The sequence below is a fragment of the Natator depressus genome, chromosome 1 (genome assembly GCF_965152275.1).
Source record: "Natator depressus isolate rNatDep1 chromosome 1, rNatDep2.hap1, whole genome shotgun sequence".
Taxonomy (NCBI): Eukaryota; Metazoa; Chordata; order Testudines; family Cheloniidae; genus Natator; species Natator depressus.
In genome coordinates, this window is record NC_134234.1 from 99,716,016 (window position 1) to 99,733,419 (window position 17,404).

Consider the following 17,404-nt stretch of genomic DNA (forward strand, 5'->3'; position numbering starts at 1 on the left):
TTGACGTGATGATCTAACAGATCATCTAACAGCTGGCAATAGTTGACTTCATTGTTAATTGCTGGATTTTACTATTATAAAATAAAGTTCTAGGAAGAAGACCATTTTCACTGGGAATTGCACACGTTACTGTCTGATTCCTGCTCTGTCTTGATGTGGATGATGATGATGATGGTATGGACAGGCCTCAGGATCAAACAGCAAATCCACAAGAACTGGAACACAGAACAAAGTCCAGTTAGAACCACAGCACAAAACCCATCAATTTCCTACAGAAAAGGTCTCTACTAGAATTGGCCACAACATTTTTAACAACTTTTTTTGGTCTGAAAATGCAGTTTTCATTGAAACAGCAACTTTCTGTAGAGATGTCAATTTTGATGACATATTTAATGGAAAAGTTTCTGATGTGGACTCTGGTCAGTTAGGAGGACGAGGACCTCACTTTTCAATCTGAAAATGAGCATTTCAACAACATTCTGTTTTGTGAAAACTTTCAAAAGGTTTGGTTTTTGTTCCAATTCAGAATGAAAACAAATTTTGAAACCTTGAAGTCTTCATGAAACAAAATTGTTGGCCTCTGGCCAGCTCTAGACTCTACCTTTTCTGACTGACCTAAATCCAGTATATCCTAGGTACCCCCTGAATCCTCCCCTTCCCCAATATCCTAGTTGGCACCCCGATCTACTGCTTGTATCCTATCAGGACTCCTCTGTGACCCCACAGGAGATGCCATTATTCTAAAGGTGGCTCATCCAGTGCTCTTTTTTCAGATGTTGGTTTGGAATACAGACTCTGCAGCGGAGAACTGGAGAAGTTGCCAGGGTTTCAGGAGGGATGTGATGGATCCCTTTTAACATCTGAGAAAACCCCACCTGGGTACCTCAATGAGCTGCATCCCTCTAGATTCAGAGATACAAAACTGCACACAGTATAAGATCTTTTGTAATCTGTGGGAGCTTGTCCACTGATTTCAGTGGACACTGGATCTGAGCCCTGTTTATTTATATTTCACTATTGTACTTGTAGGGCTTCTGACTATTCCTGAGTTCTCTGATTTTAAGCTTTGCCACTATGACACATTATATTAGAAATGCAGAAACTTCAAAAAGTTCAGTGGTTGAGTTATATCCTTTCTAACACCTCCTCTAAACTTTCTGAGCCTCTTGGGTTTGTAAATTTTGGGATGGAATTTCAACAAAGCAGCATTGCTTGAGATGTGTTTTCCCAGTTCTGGGTCCAGCTCTACATATAAGCACAAATATTGTCACAGCTAAGGGAGATTCTCCTTTAGCTCAGAAGATAGCAGCTTGTGCTTTTGGAGAAGGACCTGAATTTGATAAAGATTATGAATATTAAGTCTTTTGTAGTTCTGGCTCCATTATACCAGCACTCTGACAATAATTGAGGTCATTGCTCATTTTTGCATGTTTCTATTAGACAAAATGAGGCAAAGCTTACCACAGGAAGCAGCAGGCCATGGCACATGGTGCTGGGTAAGGCCTGCATACTCGCTCTACCTCCTCAGTGGTGATACTGGCAACTGTCTGGCTTGATAGTTCTGATTCTAATGGTAAAGACATGAAAGTTGAACCAAAGAGCAAAGGGCAGGGCAGAACTGCTGTGTAAAGACAGAAATGACCTGGATCTTCTCACTGTCACCAGTCCCAGCTACCCTGGGGACTGCTGCATGATCACTCGCACATCCCAGAAGCCTTCCCACCCCCACTGTCAAATTACTTGGAGAGCTCTGTTTGTCCTTATTCTTAAGCAACTTTCATTGAGTGCAGTCTGCTCTCATCTCATCTTGCGCAAACTTTGAAAGCCAGATCTTTCTAAATGTCATGTTACTACTCCATGGGTGAGGGAGGGGGAGAGGTTAAATGCTTGTCTGGAATAGATGGTAATGATTGATGGAATCATAACTTAGACTTTTTGTAGCTTTTACTTATCTATGTCAGGGTAGTCCAACCTGTGACCCAGGGGCCACATGTAAACCTCAAGCCTCTAAACTGTGGCCCTTGAAGGTGACTGTTTTGAGAAGAGAACTTGTATTTGATTATGAATGTAACAGTGTTATCTGAGCTGCACCCTGTGGTTTTTAAATGAAAATGCCTGAACTAGGGGAGAGTAGGTAGGGGGTACCACCTCCCCCATTTGCCTCCAACCACATCTGTAGCCCAAGGTACTCAGCAGCTCACCCAGTGGATTGGAGGGAGTAATTCTGGGTGGTTTTTTGCCTGTTTCCCTGCTGAGCAGTAAGAGCCCCAGGGATAGAAGGATAGGTGCTCAACTCACTCTGCCTGGGTATAGGAGAGTTCCTAGCAATGGGTGGCTCCCTGCCCCAAACAGCCACCCAGGGCAGTCCAAGGGAGGTGTGGTGAGGAGATGAGAAACTGAGCACTAGCAACAAGTTATGGCACCCTGATTCTCTACCCTGGTACAAGTTAGAGCAGGCCAAGGGTGCCTCTAACTTGTGCTAACTGCCAACCCTCTCCAAGAGATAGTGCAAGGTAGAGGAGCTTGCTTTGACCTGTGCTGGGGCAGAGAATCAGGAAGTCATAACTGGTTACTGGTTCTCAGCTTGCAATCTAAATGCAATTGTCACACAAGGGTTGACATGCAGATACCATGCCTGAAGTGAAGGATGGACATGTGCACTCACAGACAGGGATATGTAGATGTCTGTGTCAATGCCAAGGAAACACACTTGGTTTTAACCTGGAAGTCATTACTTACCACACGCCAATAAATCTATGGCTTTCTTTTCCACTAGGCTGTATTCCATATGCTGGATTATGATGTCTAGGGGTAAATAAAAAAAAATTAATGTCACATAACATTTCATATCTTCCAGTGATAATGCCAAATTTGTTCTGCCACCAAACTCCTAATAATGAGGTGGATGTCTGGAAAGTGGTTTACTTCCAAATGAGCTAATATCTACAATGTCCTAGGGCAGGACTCCTCTGGGAGCAGACTGGGGCAGTTAGGGATAATGCAGGAGATGTTAAGGCTCTAATATGTTTCCTCTATTTTTGCATAAACTCTAGCGTTAAGTCCTTCGGGTGATGGAAATCAAGACTCCTGGAACTAAGGAATAAGCTCTTGCTGCTGTAGGAAACAGTCCTGAACTTGTTAAGGGTGGTGGTGGAAGGTGAAGGAGATCAAATAACTTAGTGTTTACCTACGAGTATGCCGGCAGCTCTTCCTGAAGAAGTCCATGGGCTTCTGAGATACTCTTGGGCCTGGTGTAAGAAGCTCCATAGTCTTCCTGGGTATTGCTCAATCTGGAAAAAACAATCTCAGATTAGTGAGGAGCAAACATCCCTTTAGTACCTATATTCCACAAGCCTATGCCTAGTGTCTATCAACAAACAATCCTTTCCAAACAAAACTTTTTAGGTATCTATAGTCACTGCCTGGATTACCCCCAAAGACTGGAAATACCTGATGGTGTGGAACTTCATGAGCCATCCAGGTGATGTACTGGAGGAGATGGAAGTCCCTCACAATTTAAAAATGAAGCTTATGTTTGTTACCCTTCTTTCCCTCCTACACCACTGAAAAAGCACACAGAATGAAGGAAATCCCAGAGTTCTCTTACAAGGTGCTCACAGATAGTGTCCCAAGATTCCTGGTTGTCATTTAAGGTCCATCCCAAAAAGACTTTACACTCTTGTAAGGTGTCTGTAGAGCTCTACAAAAGATGAGACAGGAAGGGTTTCCAGAGTTAACAGATGAGTACTGATGTTATTATCAAATAGGTGACAACTGAGAATGGAAATCCAGTTGAAATGAATGTTAAAGGGAGTGCTCAGTAGGCCATATGTTCCCCCTGGCTTTACCATACTTTTGTTCATAGCAATCACAGGGAAGTAGTCTGTTAGGGGCCATATAGTTGTCTGAGCCATTCATATCCCTCTCTTTTTTCTGGTAATGGAATAGATTCTTAATCGCCACTCCACTATCGACCTGCACAGAATGTACGATAACATGAAAACCAGGAGTCTTGTCACACTAGCATGAAAAAGATGAGATGATGCAGCCTAGGGAATTTAGCAGGAAGGTCTGAGGATCAGGGCTTGTAGTGTTGTGCTGTGGAATTTATGGCAGTGGCATTTACCTTGATCACATCAGGATGCTGGTGCTGCAGATTCAGCAGCAGTGGGACCATACTGCTGAGGACCTGCTCCTGCATGAGGGATTTACCTTTCCCGTTCAGGGCCCTGAGCAGATCCCCAAAAAGCTCAGTTGCAGCACTGCATATTTTGTGCCTCTCCTGTGAATGACAAAGGAAAGAAGCTCAACAAAGGGCATTTCCAGGCAATTTGCTGGGTGGTCACGGCATATTGCAAACCACGGAGAGAGAATGGTTTGTTTAACTTATCAAAAGCCAGACTCTGTCACCCATTTCTATTGATTAAATGGGTTAAAGAAAGGCATGGTCAAATGAGTACTAAAGTCAGAGCCAAGAACTCCCATTTGTTTCTATTTCATGTCTGTATGAGTACAGCTCATAGTATTTAGGGGCCCAAAATACAGTCAAATAAGAGGGGTAAGATTCTAGTTTAGTGGTCTTCACTTTCCCTCTCCTGGGGTTTGGCCACTTATACTTTGAGGTTTTTGTGACCCATTGTGTGACCTTGGTTGTGTAAGGCATTGAACATCTGTGACCTGGTTTCCCCATCTACACAAATGGGGATAACAACATTTACCTACTGCACAGGGGTTCTGTGAAACTTAATTAGTTAAAGTTTGTAAAGCACTTTGAAGATGAAAAGCTCTCTACCCTGTAAGTGCTAAATGTGCCTAAATTAAGGCAATGGTAATATCCCCAGCATGTGCAGTATCCATGACAGATGCATGCAGGAGATGCACCACTCTCGGCTTAGGCATCTGCACACCCTAACAAGTAATACACTGTCTGTGTCTGTATGTGTATATAGAACACCAGATCTGCACACCAGGCCTTTTATTTTGTTGTCTGATCTGCGTATGACAATAATAGCAAACCCTGTAGTGTATTATTGCTTATACACTCTGGGCTTGATTTTGCGCTCTCACAGATTTCATGCTGGTGTAATTCCATGAGCGTCAGTGGATTACTCCTCATTTGCACCAGTGAGAATGCAGACTCAGGCCCTTTATATTGCTTCAATCCAATCAGATAGGATTTTAGCCTGTCAGTAGTTAGTCTTTGTCTCCTGTCCTTATGGGAGCAAGTCTCTTTTTTTCCATCAGAAATTATTCTGACCTAACAGGACCTGCAAACAGGAGTGTTCAGCTGCAACCAACACAGCAATAGACAAGAGTAGCAACAATGTTTGCTATAGAGTAAGATTTGGCTTCTATTTTTATTTGACATGCGCACACACAAGCTTTAACCCTCCCCACTAAAAAAGTTTAACCACACTCGCTTCAACAGTCTCCCCCACCATTGTGCCTTACCTCAGCCAGGAATGGGTGAAGCTGTCTGGCAGTTTTCACAAATTCTGTGCCAAGATGGCCCTTGTGCTTGTGGTGGGTGACAATTTTGGTAGCAGCCTCAAAAGCCATCAGAATTACCTTCTCCTCAGGGTCATTAAAAGTCTCCAGAATATCAGTAAGCAGGGCTTTGACTTCTTTCTCCTGCATGAAATGGAAATTTGCTCAAATCCCTACAAGTATAAGGATCTCACAATCCCATAGCAATTTCTTCTAAAATGGATGGAAAGGAAGAAACCCAGATATACATGTAAGCAGAGTCAGGATGGGCTCCACCCTGACATCTGGTGGTGAGGTGTGGCAAGTAGTGGAAAAGAACTTCAGGGGCTGATCTCAATTTGCATAGGCACACCCACCCCGCCTAGAATGAGGCCATAACTGCCCAAATGGTCACTTTGGCTGTTGTGGGATCCCCAGTGTCTTTGTTATTGGGGCGGGAAGAGTAAATTGTTATTACCCTGATTATGGGAACTGTGCTTGGAACTGTACTTGGCCTTTTGTTATGATGGAGGGACTCACCATCAACTGAGTAGCACTCGCTAGGCAAGGGACATGGGTTCCAAAACTCTGTGAAGGGAGAGAGACTTGAGACAGGTATTAGTACCTGGTGGTGTGGGCCCCTTTGTGAGGGCCTGAAGCACCAATTGCACCTCTGTCTCTCTCCACTGTGGAATGTCAGAGCTAATTTTGGGTCTATTAAGAGTCTTGCTACAGGTACTGTGCTGCATTCACTTTGGCCTTATGGTGCACCAGCACTAAGGTCCCCACTACTATGAGCTGAAATCACTAAGAGCTGAAATCACTGAGCACTATGTCAAGTAGTGGGGAGCCGGAAGATCTAGAGTGCAGTGGTGCTGTTCGTGAGACGGCGAGCTGTGCAGAGCGGAGCCGTTTGCGAGACGGCTAGCTGAGCAGAGCTGTTCGTGGGACAGCGGTGTGTTCGCGAGATGGCGAGCTGAGCAGAGCTGTTCGTGGGACAGCGAGCTGTGCAGAGTGGAGCCGTTCGTGAGACAGCGGTGTGATCGTGAGACGGCGAGCTGAGCCGAGCTGTTCGTGAGATGGCGAGCTGTGCCGAGCGGAGCCGGTCGTGGTGGAGCGGAGCCGTTCGTGAGACGGCGAGCTGAGCAGAGCTGTTCGTGAGACGGCGAGCTGTGCAGAGGGAGCCGGTCGTGGTGGAGCGGAGCCGTTCGTGAGACAGCGGTGTGTTCGTGAGACGGCGAGCTGAGCCGAGCTGTTCGTGAGACTGCGAGCTGTGCCGAGCGGAGCCGGTCGTGGTGGAGCGGAGCCGTTCGTGAGACGGCAAGCTGAGCAGAGCTGTTCGTGAGACGGCGAGCTGTGCAGAGTGGAGCCGGTCGTGGTGGAGCGGAGCCGTTCGTGAGACAGCGTAGCAGAGCAGAGCCCTGTGGGGCAGTCAGCTTCAGGACACGTAAGGTACCCCTTACCTCTTTCCCCCACACACAGGCACATTTTAGCCAGACTGGGGAGTAACACTCTGCAGATGAACTTTTGAACTCTGGGGCTGGACTTTTTGGATTTTGGGTGATTTGAGGATTGCTGGACTCAAGAGACATTTGGGTTCTGGGACTCAAGAACCCGAGGGAAAGGATGTGGCCCAATTTTCTGGGGTGGGTCTTTGCTCATGGTTTGGTTAATGAACACTAGTTGTGGTGTTTTCCCAATTTAATGCTGATGTCGTTTACCTCATGTTATTAAAGATTCTCTACTACACCAAGACTCCGTGCTTGCGAGAGGGGAAGTATTGCCTCTTCGAGGCGCCCAGGGGGTGTGTAAGATTTTCCCAGGTCACTGGGTGGGGGCTCGAGCCAGTTTTGTATTTGCTTTGATGAGAGGGAACCCCTGTGTACTGAACCCGGCCCTTGCTGCTATCAACTTGGCCTGGCAGAAGGGTTACATACAGCAAGGTGCTCATCCCCCTGTAGCTGAGGCAGAGGGTATTGGAGACAGTGAGGAACAGTTATTTTTCTCCTTGAAGATTCATGGGCAGCTGCTGTGGCCGTGCCAGGTATCGCTCACTGAATCCTGACTCCCTCCAGCACTTCTTATTCTACTTTGGCAGAGGTGTGGTTTGTTTCATTGCAGGTTTAAATATCCTTGACATTCCTCTAGAGTTTGGTTTCATGTATAAACAAGCATCACTCACCTTCTGCAGGTGAAGTGCAACATTTCCAAGTCCAAGAAGACCAAGCCAACGGACAGTAGGACTTGGGTCAATGTGCCAGTTCTTCAGGTGGCCCAGAATATATTGCTGTTTTAATGTCACATATGTGGACTCAGTAGAGAGAAGCTAAAGAGGCAGAACACATAATAAGAATAGAGATTTTCCTATGGGTCATATCAGATATAAAACTTCCTGGACTCAATTCTGTTGCCATGCACCTTATGTGGTCATTTTAGGCCAGAGCAAAGTGGATGTAAATCACACCAAATCAGAATGGCAATGTTTTATGCCCACTTTGCACTGGTATAAATGACTATACAAGGTGCAGGGCAATGGAGAGATTCTACCCATGGGTCAGCTGAGACGTTGATGCAAATGACCCATTACTTCACTGAGCTAGCCTGAAAGTGAGCAGTTCCCAAGAATCCCAAACATTCACAACAGATAAGTCTTACCCCAGTGAACAAGGCCATTGCGGTCAGCTTCTGTTTGTCATCCCCGTGGTGCAGGAGAGGGGACACCTTGGTAAACACGGCAAAACCCAGGCTCCGGTGGTGTTTTACAATGGCTCTGTAGAACACGTATCAAAACTTTTACTAACGGGGGAGAGAGTAAACGAGCCAAGGACAAGAGGATACTCCAAACAGAAGCCATGTTGGCCAGCACAGCCAGAGGAACTCAACACTCCAATCACTTACCTAGCCAGAAGGAGAACTCCTTCTAGGTAAGTCTCTGGCACAGATAAAAGGTCCCAGCCTCCTGCCAGACTCACAGATTGCATCAAAGAGGATTTTTCTCTTTTAATCACAGCTTTCAGAGCCTCCACTGCACAGCTAAATTCCGGACAAGAGAGTGATAGATGATATTTGGAGACACACCAAAACATAGATTTTGTTATGCAAAGCAATTGAAGGGCTAAACTTGTGGTTTTTAATTTTTGTTTTTAAAATTTGTATCTGTTTTTAGGGGTTGTGTCAATTTAACATTTGTATTATTGATTTGTATTTATTGATTGTATTATATGCAATGGCCTATGGCTAAGATGCTAAGTTAATAAACTAATATAATTAAGCCATCAGTACCATTCTCATGCACATCTTCTATTATAAATGAGACTGATCCCACCTTTTTCACCACATGGTGTATTGTACTGGATAGAGTGAGAATTATGTGACTAGCATCTTATAGACTTATTCAGATGGTTACGAGTATATGTCACCCTACAAGGGAGTGGCTGGACGGGTCAAGAAATATGGCTAATGGAGACTTTATTTGGTTCCAGTAGGACAGGCCTCTGTTTTTGGAGCCAAAATTCCTGGGGTCTATGCCTTCACATGACACATGTGTGCAGCATAGCTAACACTGTTTGCATGTTTGTTACATTTGTAGCCCTGGTATACAGCCAAGATATCAATCCTATGAGCATCACCATACTAAAGTGCAATAAGCATAGGGCAAAACCCGTCTGTTTAGGTATGTGTGGGATTTGTGCCCTTTGAGGTTTACTTTGAATTTTTAGTACACCTGAACTTGAACCCCTAAGTATTTGCCTTTCTGAGTCAGGGAAGGCCAGTGGGTAGTCCCACTTCTCCCCTGTTTCATAGCAAGCACCTGCTGGGGAGCATCCTGTCCCCATGCTAATTAAGCTAAGGAAAGGAATGCTGAGGATGACTTATCTTTTGGAGGCAAACTGTCTTTTTGCATCTTTTTTTTTTTTTTTTTACCCTAACCAAGAAAAAACGCAAACATTCCTGCTGAATGTCCTTTTGGGGTTTTGGTTCATCTCAAACAAAAACCCCAAATGAAATTCAAAGGAGTAAGAAACTCCAAAAAACATAATTGGAAGAAAGCCCCAGTATTTACTGGAAACCCAGTGAAGCAAGATCGGCTGAGTGTCACACAGAGCTCACCTACCTAGATTATCCCTGGCCTGGCACACTATGTTAGAAACATTTCTCTTTTTCTTTTCAGTTCTTTTAATGCAGCATCTTATGGCTTTTTAATGTTTTTGTTAATTAATTGTTGGCACCCAGTGCATAAGGCTGTTTACGCAAATAAATAAGCAGAGAAGGCAGAGGGTACAGGTATCAAAATGAGAACAAACAGAAGAGATGAAGCAGGAGAGATTCTATTTCCAGTCATTCTGATACTTTGCTTGTTATCTGCATTTAAAAAATTATACATAGATTAACCTCCTCCCACCCCATCCTCCAAAGAACATTCATTAAATATTGATACTGTTTCCTTTGCATTAATTAAAGCCTCTTATCTCAAACCCATCAGGGAGCCTTAAGAGATTGCTCTGTTAGAAGTATTCTTCCAGGAAATAGGCCTGACTGGGGAATTGTCTTCTAAGTGGGGTGTCCTAAACACTCTCCTCAGAATTTCCCTATTTAGATCATCCCATAGGAGAGTTTCTAAATCAGAAGTTCCTCATAGTTTGAGAACCTCTGCACTAGGGGCTGTGAATTACCACTGAGACTTTGATCGTGGTGGTTCACAGAAATCGGATTATCCGCCTAATTAGCACTTTGTCAGAAATTACCTCACAAAGCTGGATGTTTGGAACCTGTCCTCCCAGCCACACACAACCTTTGGGAGGCTCACCAGGTAATGCAGTTGAATGATCAGGAAGATTAACACAGACACATAAAAGGCATCCATAGGCACAGTGCACTCTTTATTACTGAATATTATGCACAGGGCCCTTGTTGCCTGAAAAAGATAAAAATTAGACACAAATTTAACTCTAAAATCCTCCATTTTCCTCCCAACATTTCTTTTTCTCTGCCACAAATATGCTTTGTTCCTCTCCTGGCTCACAGTAAATCACAGAAGATGGAACTGTGTCCCCTGAAATATTGTCATTAGAGCAGCCAGTACACTGCACTGCCATGCTACAAAGGCCCAACTTTGATTTGCATCCCGGGTTACTTGTTTCATAAACTGCAGGGCCTGGCTGTACTGAGGAAGCGTGAGAGTCCTAAAAAGAGAAGCGCCAGAATGTAGTTCTGGAACTCACTCCTACGTGACACTACCAGAAGTACCAGAATGCTCTCCAAAAGTGCCAGAGTGGCATTCCGGAGCATTCCAGTATGACATGAGCTTTTCTCAGTCTGCTTCACAGTGATCCCCTTGTTGAATGAGTAGCTGATGTCATGACCCTACAAAAGGACTCATGTTCCGTGCTCCTGTAAGAAGGTTAATGGCTTGGGTGAGGAGAGACAAAACAGAAAAAGATGAGGAAGCTGTCATGGCTTTGGCAAGGACATGAAGGACCTCTCTCCTGTTTCCCTGTGCCATCATGGAGCTATCTCTCTCCAAACTCAGACGTACAGTACTGAGCATAATATTGTACATTTCTTTCTTGGTGGAGAGAGGCCTTACCTTGTTGCAATAGTAATATGGACCCTTCTTCCGTTTTCCTAGCCTGGGGGTTGTTTGGCTATCCAGCTATATTAAGACCAGGTCTACAGCAGGAGCATTTTGACGATAAATATACCAGTATACTATACCAGCAAAGAGCTCCTAATGGGGATGCAGCTCATACCGGCAAAACGGTGCTTTTGCCAGCACAGCATCTTGCTGCCCTCCTGAGAGACCTAACCTATGCTGGTAAAAGTGCAGTTTTACTATTATAATTACATCCAGACCTGGGGCTTTTGCTCACACAGCTGTGTCAGTTAGAGCTCACTGCTCATCGTACCCCGAGCTGACATAGCTATGTCAGCAAAAGTTTAGATCTGGGTTAGATTTCACCTCTTTCAACAAACACGGACCGGGCCTTGCAGCAAAAGTCCAAACAAGAAATCTACCCTTTCTCAGGGTTCTTCCATCTCCAGTGGGCCCAGACTCTTCAGTTACATAGTGATCCAAGCCCAAACGTAAACAAAAGTCCCCACAAATAATACCTGACCCAGTCTTCAGCCACTCTGGTCTCAGGCTCTCTGCAATGTTTACAATGAAGTCCCATACCAATGCAATGGAGGGAGATGAGGAGGTAAAGGGGAGATTTTGAACAGCCTCTACTGTAGGTTGAGACCCTAAACGTACCCAAATGTACTATCCATCATTAAGGACCCCAGTTCCAAAATGCAAAGCAGACCAATTTCCCTTACCCTTGGTTTCTCCTTCCTTGCTGCTCAGCTCTGGCAAGGCTCCTGCAGCAGTAGAAGCCACCATCCAAGAGCTGTCCTAGAAAGACCCAGCAGCAGATCATGCTCTCTAGGTCTCTCCCTCTTCCAAGGGATGAAAGCTCCCTGCACAGGGTGCCATGAAGTATATAACTCCTAGGTAGCCATATAGACAAGCCCAGAAGCTGGGGGTAGGAGGGTAATATTTGGGTTATGACTTACAGCTAGAGGCAAAAGAGAGGCATTATCCTCAAAGCTACTTCTTGACTCAGAGGTTTCACTCTTCGTGAGGCAGGGTCTTCTTTTCAGCATCTCCAGGAGCTCAGCAAGCACCCGGAGGCTGGCACTTTTTTTGGCTCTGCCTAGGGCCTCCCAGAGGTGACTGACATGGCTGCGGATTCGAGAACACGGGAATATGTGATTTACAGGATCTCTTCACAGTCCCACTGCGCTAGTAAGCAGAGCTGTGCCTGTGAGTGGAGGTCAGGGAAGGAACTGGACCTTAGTTCTGGAGTAGCATCGTTGGGAGCTGAGGCATAAGTTTAGTAAGTGGGATCATGTAGTCTTCAGTAGAAAGAATTGCTGTCCTTCAAAAGGGCGTGGAGGAACACCCTCAGAGCAGAAGGCACTCTGAGTCTGCATCATAGCAGAGTTTACAGGGATTATCAGACTTTTGTTGCTCTATTTGGTTTTCTTGTTTTTAATTGCAAACACTATTTTACATATAAGAGAGTCATTGGGATTAACTCTACTGTATTCAGCATCCTGTTCCTCCTATCTCTCCATCTATGGGGAAGTGGATTGAGATGAGATTCCATCCCTGTCCTCACTCAGTTTTGGAACCATGAAGGAGAGCAGTGCAGCAATTTTACCTGTCACATGGGAGTGAGAGTCTCAGTAGGGCTGAGACTACTTCTCTTGTGTGCTTTTCAGCTAGTAAACACACAGCCCCCATAGCTGCCTGTCTGGCACTGGCCTCTTGGGTAGCCTGCAGGTGGAAATAAATAATATCCATGATCTCTGGCACCTGTAAAGAAATAATAAAATTGATTTAGAGACTGTTTCTTCTGTGGTTTCATTCCCTTTCCAGTTTATGTCTGAATGTAGCAATGATGAGTGTCTGGGTGGGACTGATTCATGGTGCTACAGAATACTCCCTGCTGAATAACAAACAAAGCAACTCCAGGGATCAGAACTAAAGGCCTTATGCCACAATGTGATGAGAATATCTTGTGCACCCTCAACTTCCATCAGTTTCAACAAGAATTGAGGGCACTAAGCATTTTGCAAGATTAGGCCCTGATAGATAGACAAACAAAGGGCATATATGGGAAGATTTGCTAATCCAGTACATCGTTGTAATTGCTGGGCTTCTGAGTAATCCTGATCTCATGTGACAATTTACATAATGATTACCCAATGACCATTTATAATTAGCGAAAGTTGAATCTTTAAAGGTTTAGATACTTGTATCAGATACGCATCCAAAATGTGGACACTCATTCAAACTATCTGAACCTCCTGTGTCTGCAAAACTGGATTTAAGAGCTTGAACATTGGGTTCCTTACAGGATTTCTGGTAGTTCCTGCCTCTGTTGAGTCTGGAAATACTATGAATGTGGTTTTTCTTGCATTATTTTGGCACTTGCATTATTTTGGCTTCTAGTCCCATCCAGATCTAGGAAATGCAAAGATGCAGTGAAAATGAAAAACAATGAAAAGAAATAAAAGTCAACCAAACTATCTCAATTCCCTAAAAATGCTTCGTTTAAGGTTTGGACGATCAATTTGCTGACCCCAATTTACAACTGATATTTCAGACGCATTTTCTTGTTTTGTAGACTATTCTTTTATACAAACAGGATACAAATACTCATAGAAAGACATAGGAAGGATTTGCTCATCTATCTTTTAAGCAGGGGACTGCACCGTCCTTGAGAAAAGAGTTTGGATTATCTTTTTAAAAAGATGATTCTGAGCCTGTGCTCCAGGCTTCAAACTTGTCAACAGAAAGACAACTCAGAGATTCTAAAGAATGCAGATTCCATCTTCTAGATCCAGAAAAGATAATTCTAACTTTCCCAGCCTCTTACCTTTTCCTTCATATTGTGCCTGTGCTCTTTCAGGACTGAGGTCAACATTACTGCAGCTGCCTGAGCATTGGTTTTCACTGTGTCTCTCAGACCAGCCACAGCTACAAGGATCTGGCTGGTAACTATAGCCAGGGGATCAGATTCCTCATAGATCTGACGGAAACAGGGAAAAGCCTTTTGTAAATAAAAACATAAGAATGGCCATACTAGGTCAGACCAATGGTTCATCTAGCCCAGTATTCTGTCTTTTGACAGAGGACAATGCCGGATGCTTCAATGGGAATGAACAGAACAGGGCAATCATCAAGTGAACCGTCCCCTGTTGTCCAGTCCCAGCTTCTGGCAGTTAGAGGCTTATGGACACCCAGAGCATGGGGTTGCATCCTTGACCATATCAGCTAATAGCCATTGATGGTCCTATCCTCCACAAATTTATCAAATGCTTTTCTAAACCCAGTTATATTTTTGGCCTTCATAACATCTCCTGGCAATGAGTTCCCTGGGTTGAGTGTGCACTGTCTGAAGAAGTACTTCCTTATGTTTGTTTTAAACCTCCTGCCTATTAATTTCTTAATTAATTTCCCTGGTTCTTGTGATATGTGAAGGGGTAAATAACACTTCCTTATTCACTTTCTCTACACCAGTCATGATTTTATAGACCTCTATCATATCCCCCCTTAGTCATCTCTTTTCCAAGCTGACTAGTCCCAGTCATTTTAATCTCGCCTCAGATGGAAGCTGTTCTAATTCTAATAATTTTTGTTGCCCTTCTCTGTATTTTTTCAATTTCTAATCCATCTTTTTTGAGATGGGGTGACCAGAACTGTATTCAGTGTTCAAGGTGTGGGTGTACCACGGATTTAGTAGTGGCATTTACTATCTTATCTCTCTATTTCCTCATAGTTCCTAACATTCTGTTAGCTTTTTTGACTGCCACTGAACATGAGCAGATGTTTTCAGAGAACTATCCACAAAGACTCCAAGATCTCTTTCTTGAGTGGAAACAGCTATTTGAGACCCCATCATTATGAATGTATAGTTGCGATTATGTTTTCCAAAGTGCATTACTTTGCATTTATCGACACTGAATTTCATCTGCCAGTTTGTTACTCAGTCACATGGCATTGTGAGATCCCTTTGTAAATCTTTGCAATCTGCTTTGGACTTAACTGTTTTGAGTAATTTTGTATCATCTGCAAACTTTGCCACCTCACTGTTTACCTCTTTTTCCAGATCATTTATTAATATGTTCAACAGCACTGATCCCACTACAGATCCCTGGGGAAACCCCTATTTACCTCTCTCCATTCTGAAAACTGACCATTTATTCCTACCCTTTGTTTCCTGTCTTTTAACTTTTACTGATCCATGAGAGGCTTCCCCCTTATTCCATAGCTCCTTACTTTGTTTATAAGCCTTGGTAGGGAACTTTGTCAAAGGCTTTCTGAAAGTCCAGATACACTATATCCACTAGATCACTCCTGTCCACATGTTTGTTGACCCCCTCAAAGAATTCTAATAGACTGGTGAGGCATGATTTCCTTTTATAAAAGCCATGCTGACTCTTCCCCAACAAATCATGTTCATTTAACTGTCTGATAATTCTGTTCTTTGCTATAGTTTCAACCAATTTGTCTGATGCTGAAGTTAGGCTTACCGGCCTGTAATTGCCAGGATTGCCTAAGGAGCCCTTTTAAAAAATTGGTGTCACATTAGCTTTCCTCCAGTCATCTGGTACAGAAGCTGATTTAAGTGATAGGTTACATATCACAGTTAGTAGTTCTGCAGTTTCATATTTGAGTTCCTTCAGATGACAGACATCACCTTTATTCAAAGGACTGATACTACCAGGAGTCTAGTCTAAAGCCCTCAGTTGGAAAGGAAGTTTCCTTCCTGGTGTCAGATGAGTTATAAAATCTCACAGCAGGCTTGCTTAATCTTTAATATCATAGTTTATAAAATGGCTTGAACTGTATGAGATAGGTGTAAAAAGAGAAGGCCCAGAGCATGCAGGATAAGTGTGTGGAGCGAGAATAGGCCAGTAGCATGCAGATGAGGGCCAGAAATGTGCAGGAATAGATGTGTGAAGATAAGGGCCAGAGCATGCAGGGAAACGTGTGCATAGAGAGAACCTTGTTGTATGTAGGGTTAAGTGGGCAGAGAAAGAGCCTGGAGTGAGCAGAGTTGACCAGGAGCATACAAACAAGATGCTCTGAGCGTGTGGGAATAAACAGGCCAAGCAAAGGTGTGGGGCACGCAGAGAGAGGGCCGGAGCATGAGAGGCAAAGAAGCAGGAGTGAAAGTAATATGAAACACATACTGGTATGGGGACCTGGCTCCAGGCCCGCGGAAGGGGCGGGGCTGGGGTCAGCCTCCCCCAGGCAGCCCATCCGCGCTGCCTGGCCTGCGCTGCCCAGAGCTCCAGCAGTGATTTAAAAGAGCCCAGGGCTCTAGCTGCTGTTGCAGTAGCAGCGGCCGCAGCTGGGAGCTCCAGGCCCTTTTAAATTCTAGCCCGGGGGCAGCTGCCCCTTTTACCCCCCCCCCATCAGTGGCCCGTTAAAGCGCTGCCACAGCAGCACTTTAAGGAGGGTTCTTTGCCGCGGCAGTGCTTTAACATCTGCTGCATACAGGCTGGTACCGGCTTCTTACCAGTACGCCGTATCAGCCCGTACCGGCCCACTTTTACCCCTGCAAAGAAGCCATGATTTGCATAATAAATGGCGAATGTTTGTACCTCACAGTTGCTCTTCTCTTCCCGCTGTGGGGAGACATCTGTATTAAAACCGAGATATGTCTTTGTGCTTTTCCCTTCTGCACTGATATTCTCTTTTTCCTCCTCCTGCTGCAGGGTGATGCTCTCTGCCTCCTCCATTATAATCCTGGGCTCAGGCTCTAGTTCACCAGTTAGACCCTTCTCCTGCACCACTGTGCATCTGATTTTCCTTTTCAGCACACAGCGTCTCTCCTTCCCATGAGCAATGTGCTGAGATGTTTCAGAAGTTGCCTGCTGCTGTTGGTTCACAGTGTTTGCCTCATTCCCCACGCGCAGCTGTATATTTTCATCTAAGAAGATGATCTCTGGTTCTCTGGTGGGAACCTTCTCCAGCTCCAAATAGATAATATAGGTTGTTTTGATGAATTTCTTTCTAGCTAACGCCATGCTACAAGCAAGACAGAAAGAAAATCCACCCATTTTTATTCCTTCCACAGAGAGACAGTGTGGTCTAGTGAAAACGGTATGAGACTGAGAGCCAGAAGCTCCTTTTTCTAATTCTAGCTCTGCCACTGTATAACTATGTGTAGCCTTCGGTATGTACTTTTGGCCAGAATTTCCAAACTTGGGTGCCATTGACTTCAGTGGAAATTGTGGACACTCAGCATCTCTGATAATCAATGTAGGAACACAGGAAATGCCAGATTGGATCATACCTAGGGTCCAATTACTTAGTATCCTGTCTCTGACAGTGGTCAGCACCAGCTGCTTAAGAGGTAGGTGCAAAAACCCTGTAGTA

General features: G+C 44.4%; 1 protein-coding gene across 1 annotated transcript; it reads right to left on the minus strand.

Annotated features, from left to right (window-relative positions):
* Positions 1–193: 193 nt before the first annotated feature.
* Positions 194–17,052, minus strand: LOC141974277 (maestro heat-like repeat-containing protein family member 6). The gene is made up of 15 exons (XM_074934246.1): positions 16,627–17,052; positions 13,893–14,045; positions 12,672–12,826; positions 12,022–12,190; positions 10,212–10,381; positions 8,365–8,499; positions 8,122–8,236; positions 7,649–7,792; positions 5,452–5,631; positions 4,127–4,282; positions 3,608–3,700; positions 3,188–3,290; positions 2,740–2,805; positions 1,462–1,543; positions 194–215 (listed from the first exon to the last, which is right to left on the minus strand). Exons 1-15 carry the CDS (start codon positions 17,050–17,052, stop codon positions 194–196), a joined length of 2,169 nt encoding a protein of 722 aa, XP_074790347.1.
* Positions 17,053–17,404: the final 352 nt, after the last annotated feature.